General features: G+C 40.6%; 1 protein-coding gene across 1 annotated transcript in view; it reads left to right on the top strand.

The window, feature by feature from the left end:
• The first annotated feature begins 9541 nt into the window (after positions 1-9541).
• The window catches only part of LOC140949545 (A disintegrin and metalloproteinase with thrombospondin motifs 6-like), a 56267-nt gene continuing 55180 nt past the window's right edge, over positions 9542-10628 (top strand). The window contains exon 1 of the mRNA XM_073398704.1: positions 9542-9560. Within this exon, the coding sequence (XP_073254805.1) occupies positions 9557-9560 (4 nt within the window). The 5' untranslated portion in view covers positions 9542-9556. The remainder of the gene's footprint in view (positions 9561-10628) is intronic.

Here is a 10628-nt window from a genome sequence, read left to right as displayed (position 1 = left end):
ATATCTGTTCTTCAAGCTGTGAGAATTGGAAAAAATAATATGTCTTTAGAAGGATAGTATTGCTGGGAAATGAACAATTCAGGGTGTCTGAGGGGATTTGTTGTCTAGAATAGCTGGTATGTGCCTTATTGTCAGAAACCTTTCCCCGTCCCCCACCTCTGAAGGGGTGAATTTCGCCCTCAGACCACACCGAATTTCTTATGGACCCGCCCTCCACTGAAGGGTTATGAATTTTGCCCTATGACCACGCCCAAACTGGCCAGTAATGTCTGGACATACGCGCGTCTGCTAGGAGACTTCCCAGTAAGTCAGGTTGCAGGTTGTAGTCGTACCTTGCTGGCTGGATCCTCTTCCATCAGTCTTGCTAATTATAAGAGTGAGGAACAGATAAATGTTTCCCAGCAATCTCCTAAACTGCTTAAAATGGCTTCAGAAGCTTTATTCATGCTTTGTTGCTGTTGTCGTTAGGTCTTTTTCTCAAAAATTCCCGTTGAGTGCCCCTTTTTTTTCAGCATTTGGCTGCCTTAGTCAGCTCTTGTAAGCCCTTATCAAATTCGACATTGAAAGCTGAAAAAATTATTCACCATTTTCTCATAGACTACCTTGTTTAGCCCCCAAAATTTTGCATGACCATTGTCTTTGATTTTTCTTGGGAGGACCGCAATCGGAGTCAATACCCCAGTACACCTCCCCTTTAATCTGCACTTCCATTATTTTCAGGGATAGGGGCATTGTTATGTGACAATCCCTATTGTTTTCCCAGCTAATCAAAAACAATCTTTCAAATAGGTGCGGGATCGCCGAAACAATTTGGTTGTGCAAAATCAAGGTGAATTATGATCTATGCGAAAATGGTGAATTGAAATTTTATTTTTAAATAAATAAATAACAACTCCTCCGATATTTGTCTAACAGAGGAAAGGTTCTACCTTCAGAAGGCAGTAAACAGCAAAAGCAAGTTCGTCCAAACTACGGTAAGCGAACGTTGGACTCTTGAAAGTTGGCCGGTTAAAGTGCTTGGCATTTGATGACCCCCGGGGGGGGGGTACTCCCTTATAAGGGCTTAATGGGGACGTGCGGCCAGCCAGGGTATGTTTTTCGGGATTTTTGTCTTAAACAGCGTATTGATTTTATCAATTTTTGTCTTAAACAGGGCATCTTTTCTTAGACAGGAGCCCATAACCCTGTTCTTAGACGATAAAGAGCCTGCGCTTATGTTCTACGAATGTCTTAAACTGGGTATCAAAAATCGGGATTCTGTCTTAAACAGAGTAGGAAAATCAGCGATTTTTGTCTTAAACAGGGTCAGGGTATGAGGGGCCGAGCCGCACCTCCCCACCCAAGGATATATCGAGTACCCCCCGGGTGATGACCGAACCCTTGAGCCTTCAAAAGCAGCTAGAACAAAACATATAATAAAGCCAAAGACGATGCCGACTTAAAGTGCTCAAGAACGAGGTTTCATTGGTCATAGATACTCATAGGTAGTCTTTACACTAGAGCCTAAATAAGCTAAGAAACATTTCAAGACAAATAATTTTAAATGTTTCAAGTAAAAGAAAGCTTCACACACAACCTATCTTTTTTACTTCAGGTTTACTTAAGCCTATTTTCCCACGCAACATAATTTTAAAAGACTGATTGACATGCTTCGCCTTTCTCAAAGCTCAGAAACCGCAAGTTCGCTAAGTCGGTTTTAAGGATGGTTTTCAAGTCACCTGAAACTTTCTTGAATCGTTTCAACTTTTCCGACTTAAATGAGATGCAAAGTAAAGTTACTTGAGATTTTACTTAGGCCTTCACACACGCATTTTTGGTTAAGTAAAACTTAGCAGCTCTTAAGTCTTAAGTCTCTCAGCTTAGTGTAAAGACAACCATTAATATTATTACGCAAAATTGGTAACGTTTGAAAAGTAATTAATGCTACGTGTTCAATTCCTCTGGCGTTGAAGTGGCTATGTCACTCTATTTAATAGCTATTGTACGTGTCTTCGTATTAATTGCATTAAAGAATTAAAACAGCTTTGTTATTAAAGACTTTATTTGGGCATTGAAATTATTTCCTGTCGTCTGTTACTACGGATGGGACATAGCCTGCGTGGCCGGCGTTGAAAGGGGAAGGCGAAGGGGGAAATTGGGCGCGCGCGAGAGCGTCTGAGGCGCGTGGTCTCGCGCCCTAATTCCCTTCGAACGCCTGCCACGCGCGCAGGCTAGATGGGACATGGAATGAAACTTTAAAAAATTGGGCCAGCTTTTTTCAAGTTTTAGCGAGCAAGATTCAGACGTCGAATTTAATTCAGTCGAATAGAACGGCTATTACCGAAAACAAAACACAACAAGACGCTATGTCAGCGTGCACTTCAACGTCGTGGTTGTGGAATTAATTGTGAATGCGGAGAAATAGTAAGAAATTATATTTTTCCGAATAACCTTCCGTAAAAATACCTTTACTTTTCTCCTTACTATTAACAGACGTCTTAATATCTTCACCGGAAGTCGGGTCATCTCAGCCAAGACCAGCCAATATCCTGTTTCAAATTCTGTTATGAAGAACCTGTATGCTATTACTTTTCGTCAAATTCCACGTTTCGATCATAATTTCTGTCATAAATAAATTGCGCAAGACGAGATCTCAGTTCCACTTCCTTTATTTCCTCTACAACAACACTTTCCTTATGTTCGGTTAACTCCACACCTTCTCCAGCAACGTGACTAACATCAGTGCACTTCCTTACAAAACTTGCTGAAAATGCACAATCTCCACAACATGGCAACAAAGACTTTGTGAAAAGCAATAACACACAATACAAAAACATGTATAAAAACACCTACTCTTCCAAACAAAACTAAAAGAAGAACAATGATAATGATGCTTATCACAACGGTGACGAAACCATGGTAACTGCGTTTTGCTTCTCCTTGTTACCGGGGACCAGCCGAAGGCTGGCACCGGTCTTAAAATGCAGACGGTCCGTTTTTTCAACGTTACATTGTTAGGGATATATCGCTGACTGAGATATATCGCTGGCTCATTGAAATCTTATCCGCCATTTTGAAAAGAACGAGGCATGGAGGACAGTCAGACAGTCAAGAGAAAGATTATAGCTTTTTGAGGAACGACACGTTCCCCAACCTTTACGATGCACTAGTTTATGAACGAAAATTTAAGAGTGAATATTTGGAGAGACAAATTTACGAGCGATCACTTAAGAGTGAACCTTCCATCGTGAAACTTATCGCGAAATTGAGTGAACCTTCCATCGTGAAATTTATCGAGAATCAAAGCGAACACTTATCAAAATTTGTCTTCAAAAAGATTTCAGTGATTGACATACCGAAGTCTTCAAAGCTCCATCGCTATGTTAATAAGGTGAGAAAACTTTATCATGCACGATATAAATGTAATAACAAACGCGATCCAAAGATAATTAACTTAAATAAAATGGCTATACCCAAGAAAGCTTATTTGTTGTCTTTCTTTAGCAGGCATTATCACAGGATAATGAAACTAAAATGTAAAGCACGTCGATATTTATCATTGTTTTCTTGCAATTGTGTGAGTCATATGACCAATTATGTGAATTTCAAACTAAGTAAAGATGTTGAGAAGAATCCAGGACCTACTCAATACAACACTGATCATCATGAAGTAATAATTAGACCTTCTATGCAAAATCACAGCTCAACAATGCAGTTGAACTCTCCTATTTCCTCTGAGAATTTGATGCAGTCAAGATTATGTGCACTTTGTTTACAATCAGTAGATGTTGGCCGTGCAGGTGATTGTTTCTTTAGATCTGTATCACATCAATTATATGACAATAGCAACCATCATATGCATATACGTACTGCTGGGGTTCAATTTATGAGAGACAATCCAGAGAGATTTATTGAGAGCAATACCGAAAATTCATGGCTAAGATATCTGAATAACATGTGTATTCAAGGTACATGGGCTGATGCACTTATCATTCAAGCAGTTGCAGATATACTACTGTTTACCCAGTTCAGGAAAGAAATACTTCCTCTACAATTATTATAGGTCATATTGATGAATGCTACTATGTATCAACCACTGCCTTACAATCAAGTGCCTCCATTCAATGTGCAATGAATTAACAAATGATACTCAGTCATCAATAAATAAGCATTTTATTATGTCTATATATAACACTGGATGACATTTTTTACAGTGCAAGACAACAATCCATTACCACAAAGATCTATTTCAAAAATGTCTTATGTCTGTTATCATTTCAAATTCACAGTGTTTTCGCAAAAAATAGATAAATGTGATTAATAAATATCAATGATAAACCTGATGATAACGTACTTGAGAAAATGTGAAATTGTGATAATTCTGTAACAAACTTCTTTGCAAACTTTGTCATTACCATTCAACCCAAAACTGTCAGTGATTTTTGCTTTTTCACTCAAACTTAAAAACAAATGAAAACCTTATACAGATCACACTTATTGACATCACAGTGTTACTAAAAACACTACTATAACACAGACCGTTAGCTGTAATAACACTGAACAAACTTCCAACAACATCCTCCTTTCTCATGCATTTTGTTGCTTTTCTTCTGCATGAGCTAATTCAGACTAAGTATTAGCCTCCACAGAGGCGGGGGGAGGGGTGCGAGAGGTAAACTATATCTATGCAATCCCGTGTCCCACTGGGCCCCGGTAAGTTCCACGTAGTGGTTCTAGTTGACAATAGACTGCAAAACAGTCGGGTTTTTTTCTCAAACTCAGTAAAGAAATCGGTAAAGCGTGGCGTAAGAGTCTTACGCACGCGAAGCGCGCGAGCCTCACACGCCCGTAAGGCGTGTGAGGCTTATTTTTAACGTCTCTCCCCAGTCTCGCTCTCTGTTTTCAGCCTCGTTCCAGACCTTTTGTTTGACTGCTCGCGCGTACTTGAATACCCAAAAATACGGACTGTTTTGCAGTCTATGTTGACAATCTATCGCTTTCCAAATCGCTTCGTCCTCACGCAACGCAAACGACCGTACCTTTTCCTCGATCTTCCTCTTTCGAATCACTCTTGCTGCAATAATCTCCAGTAATCGAAATCTCTTCACCCCGCTCTTCACTCCCAAACTTTAAGGACATTTCTGTCCCAAAATTTTTCCATGAAGACTTGTAACTTGTGTAATCTTGACTTACTTAAAACTGATTTCGAGATGTCTCGAGCAACTTCCTACCTCACTTTGGAAGCAAAATAAACTGCAAGTTTGCGACATTCTTCAGCGTTGCAAATCCTTAGCCTGCGTTGCAGCCGGCCCACCCATTCGTCTAAACCGTTTGTATGGTCCGTCTGCGAATTAGTGCACAAAAACTCGTTCTAATATCCTGCAGAGGTGAGCGTTTCTGAGAGGCGGGTTTCTTACGGGGTTTCTTATGCGTCTTAGACTACGATAGGCTCGATTTCCGCCGTCTCCCGGGTCCGGTCTTGATCCTCCCCGAAGAGAGACCTCCTTCGGGGGGATGAGTGCGGGCTCATTTTCCCGAACAGCGGCTGGTAATCGAGCCTAAGACTACGAGTAGTCCCCCATTTTTCCTCAGGGAGAGTAGAGCGAGCGAAACGCGAGCGCGCGTGAAAATCACCCCACGCGAGAAAAGGCGACACGCGGCGTGTCTCCCCGCTGCGTGTCGCCTTTTCTCGCGTGGGGTGATTTTCACGCGCGCTCGCGTTTCGCCCGCTCTACTATCCCTGAAGAAAAATGGGGGACTACTCGTAGTCTATATGCGTCTCACGATTGGCCTAATTCTTACGTGTGCGTGACGGTTGGGCGCAGTGACATGTCAAAATTCAGAGAAGGGAGTTGGCATTAGGGTAGTTTACAATAAACAATGAAAGAGCAGTTCGAACTTTAAAGCCTTCTTCTGAAGAAAAAAAATGCTTTGAGAGAATTCCGTCAAGTCCAGAATTTGCTGGTAAGTTTGCCACCTGTTTTTCCAGTGTTTTCTAATCGCTGCAGATGTACTTCCGCGTATTCTGCAATCTAGCCGACAGTTCTAGCGTCAAAACAAATCAGGAAAACATGCCTACGGCCAAAAAAAACTACACACATGTAGCTATTCAGGTCCAGGCATTTCGGAGAAAAGCAAAGAAACTAAGGTTATTTAGCCGCAATAAGAAAGCTTAAGGCTTAAAACAGAGGCAAAAGAAAATCATTTAACAGCTGATTTAATGGTACACTGAATATGTGATCAAATCCTGTCAGAAAACATCTGTAGAAACAAAAACCACAGGAACTAATTACTCAATATGCATGGAACAGACCAGCTTCATAACCTCTAAATGTGAGACTCAAAACAGCCAAAAAAAATTTTACTCAGTCAAGGTGTATAATATTCCAGGCACTGCATAAACTACGCAAAAAGATAGCAAGAAAAACCTCTGTTGTTCCAGCTGACTCTAAGGTCACGTTTCACACGATCACAAACTCAATCTCTCTTGACATGAGCTATTAGTCGTGTTTGGCCAGTCAATACTTAATTAAAATTGGACTAATCTCAAACTGCGTAAGAAACTAGTCAATCAAAAACGCCGACATATGTCCTTGCGACTCTGCAGGATTCGAATACGATATTAAACAATTATTGGATGAGGTTGAGCATGATATCATGAATTATCAAAACCGAGGTCTGTGTTATCTGCCGAAGCCGAAGGCTCAGGCAGATAATACAGACACGAGGTTTTGATAATTCATGATATCATGTGAAAACCGAATTCAATCATTGTTTTATTATACATTTTTTAAACAATAGGCAAAAGAAGACATTCATCTGTTGAAAAATGGCTTTATTTCAAAACTAGGGTGAAAGTGACCCTGATAAGTTTAACCAAGATCATTTAAAAATTTTAAAATATAATAATAAAACCTTTGTCTGAATAAAGTATACATTAAAATAGAAAAATCCTTAACGAAAAATAATTCATCCTCAGAAACAGAAGCGAAGCGTTCAGCCATTCTGTTTCTGAGGAGAACACTCCAAGGGGCTTGATAACCAGGCAGACGTTGAACTTGCATGATAAATGCAATATCTGCTGCAGATATTTATATTTATTTATATTTATCATGTCAAGTTCACAAGCTATTGTGAATTGATTGAATGCTCTCGACCAGTCAGATTTTTCATAGTGAGTCTGAATGTATAATAATGTGCACTAATTCGTAGGAGGTTTAGAGTGTCTGCGACGCAGGCAACAAATACTTTGCGCTCCGCCTCAAGTTGTAGCCGAAAGAACTAGAAGTTACCTTGCGATGTCTCCAACTCGTTCCTGTCCCGCTACGTCAAAACATAACCAAGCCGACAAGTAACAAACTTGCCTGCCGAATCTTTCTCGTACCTCGTGCATCATCATGGCTATTTTTCACAACTCAAATTACCTTACGTCGCGGTGGCGCAATCGGCTAATCCCTCAGTTTAGAGTCTCATCTGATTTGACGAGTCACACGAAATCCGGTTCAAATCCTGGGCAAGCCAGAAATAATAATTATTTATTCTTTACTTCTTCCAAAAGTAATACTTTCTCATAATTATTTCTTTCCCCTGAAAGAATAAATCAAAGAACTCGAACATATCTCGAACTAGTTCCGAGGCCATATCGGGACATTCGGATGTTCCGAAGTTGCAACTTTGAAACATTCCTGAGGGTTTTTGAAAACTGTTCAGCCTAACAGTTTTTCAAAGTTTATCTCTGCTGTTTGCAGCTTCAAAAATAATGCTCAGGGGACTTACATTTGTTTGTCTCTAATCTCTGATTGTGTCATTTACAAGTAATTTCTTTGCCTACTTTCAGTCCCATAGCGATTGAGGGCGATTAATGGGCAAAATAAAATAAAGTGAAGTGGACTGCCGTGACACAGCCCCTTTAAGTTCGGGGGCAAAGGGCTGGTAGATGTAAACGGGAACGCGTACAGTCAGTTAGCAACACGGGTGGGTGGCGATCACGTCTTTGTACTCCAATGACCCTATTTACCGGGCACTAGCAAGGGTACCGTAGGTGGCCATTTCATACTGCTTTTACCGAACTTCTCTACCGATAGAGCCTAAAGCGCTGGCTACATGTCTATACGCATTGCTCACAAGAAAAACATAATCAATATTTGGCCTGAGCTCGTTACAACTTGATGAAACTGCTCCTCCTTTGAAACACCTCTATGCGATTTTCCTAAATGAATGCAGTTTTCAAAAAACCCTGCAATACTTACAAAAAAGGAGGAAGTGAACGATTTACCTTCCTACACCAGTTGAAAGCCGACGTTGTCAAAGCGCTTTAAAGTTTGTAAGGTGAAACGACACGTTTCATCATATCCTCCCGTGAACTACATGGTTATGACGTACATACATGTAAAGCAATAAATTCGAAACCGCTGTGAAACTGTAGTATTATTAGACTCAATCGAGCTCATGCTTAACTACAATAAGTAACATTTGGACGTACGATAGCTGGAAGGATCATCACTGTGACTGCACCAAACACACTGTATATAAAGGTACGTTTTATTCCCTGTGGAGTGGAGGGCATCGTATGTTAACATAAACTTAGTGATAGGTTTACATGGATTAGAGGAAAGGAAAGGATATTTATGTGACCAGCGTAATGAACAGAAGAAAATTTCAAAATCACGATTTCTGTGGCCCGTTTTCTCGGCAGAAATTCGAAATTAATTTCTTATAATGATGATCAACACCAAATAAACAGGGTGAAGTATCTATATTTGAGATTACTCCGTAGATAGGCGGCTATGGCTTCTCCTAGCTTTAGATTTCCCGACAACAGAATTGATCAGCGTTTCGAAAACTTCGGTGGCCCAGAATGTTCAACACACTCTCCAGGTTGGCCATCCACAAACCGCATGTCAAATTGCATACCGTGACCATGTTTTAACATTGAGTAAAAGACAGTGGAAGAAAAACGTGTAATGGATCCGTGACAGTCAATTTCTTTTTTTGCAAATCGGTTGATCCAATAAGTGCTAACCTAAGGACTCAGGTTGACCTTTGGGAAAGGGCGAAAAAGAGTAAACATGACTGTGCCCACTGCTGTCACGAAACCTCTAATTTCATTCGTTTTTCCGGGCACGCAATTCTGTGGTCTCAGAATCAGTCACACTTCATTCTTTTTTCCAGGAATTGAGAATGACTTAGCCCACTGCTGTCACGTGGCTCCTCGAAACCTCTAAATTCATTCGTTCTTCCTGGCACGAAGCTCAGTTGTTTCAGTGCTAAGGTCTAGTGCTCCTGTTGTTTGATAATTGTTTCGCACCTGATCGTGTTAGTACGTTGTTCCGTGACTGAGAGCGCTTCTAGAAACATCCGAGGGGCGGAGAGTGAAGAGGGAGAGGTGGGTGGAAGTGGAGACGGGGTGATTACCATGTTAAAGAGATCGGCAAAAAATTGGAGTTTAACCCCCAAATTAGCCTGCGTAGCAGGCGGTATTTAATAGCGGGTGAGTGCTGTTGTTTTTTTCGGAGGTGGAGCCACGAATAGCGAGAAAGAAAGGACTAACAATCCTGCCCATTACTATGAAACCAACATGGGTATGTCTCAAGTTTTATTCAAACCCGTAAAAATACCCTTCTGGCCGACCGACTGTCAAATAGATATATGGTAATTTTCATTGCGATATAATAGCTGTCGTTGAATGTTTTTCTTCTTTTTATTTATTTACATTTCGTTTTCTACGTTCCGTTATTGTCATCAACAGCCTTAAGCGATACCCATATATGGGAATAATTGGCTCCTGGCCACTAGGAAAATGTTTAGCGTCGTTTTAGTGCCTAATTAACTTGGCTTCTTTTTCAAAAAATAAAATAAAATATATGTTGATTTTGTCGGCTTGACCATGTAAAACCAAGGCATTGGAATTATTAGCTCACGACAGAAGCTATTAGTTAAAACACAAAAGCACAGTGGACATGCGCCCAAGTCAGTGCAGAATCAGAGGGTGGTCGATCAACAGCATAACTTATTTTATTGACTGTAACATCACAGTCATTAGAATTCTGTAGCCAGGGCTTTACAAAGTTCTATAAAAGGGAAATTTCTTAAAACAGAAACCTCGAATTGATTCACGCCGTGTTTCCGTGGAGCACACCTTTCTCAGACACACACTCAGTGTCGGTCCGTCTTGATTGATTGAACCTCTCATTAAAGACCCAAAATAGAAAGATTTGATGGTTGTTTATGAGAGTCAAATTAAATTCAATACTATAGAAGACCAATATAAGACAAGTGTGTTCGAGCAGATCGTGCGTAGGTATATCTTTCGCCGGCCGACTGCACAAGAGGCGTTATATTTACCCAGAGGCCAAACCGGCAACTACATTTCCATGAACAACCAAAAACATTGTTTCCCTGCTCTAGAATCACGATTTCAATGAAGTTTTCTGCCCTGCGTTGCCACAAAAAAAGAAACAGAAAAAAACATCTTCACAGGATCACCGGAGTCATCGCCGTAAGCTCCAAGCTTTTTTCCAACCTCCTAGGGTTCCTAGGGTTCTCTCCCGCTGGGATTATGCCGCAAATCTGTTATGTGACAAACATGTTTCAAAAATATCCCTTCACCTGTTTACGTAACTCGTAATCAGCTTTAGACCCTGCGTGCG

The sequence above is a fragment of the Porites lutea genome, chromosome 10, assembly GCF_958299795.1.
Source record: "Porites lutea chromosome 10, jaPorLute2.1, whole genome shotgun sequence".
NCBI classification, from domain to species: domain Eukaryota; kingdom Metazoa; phylum Cnidaria; class Anthozoa; order Scleractinia; family Poritidae; genus Porites; species Porites lutea.
The sequence above is the reverse complement of the archived record's forward strand: the minus strand, read 5'-3'. Positions and strand labels throughout refer to the sequence as shown.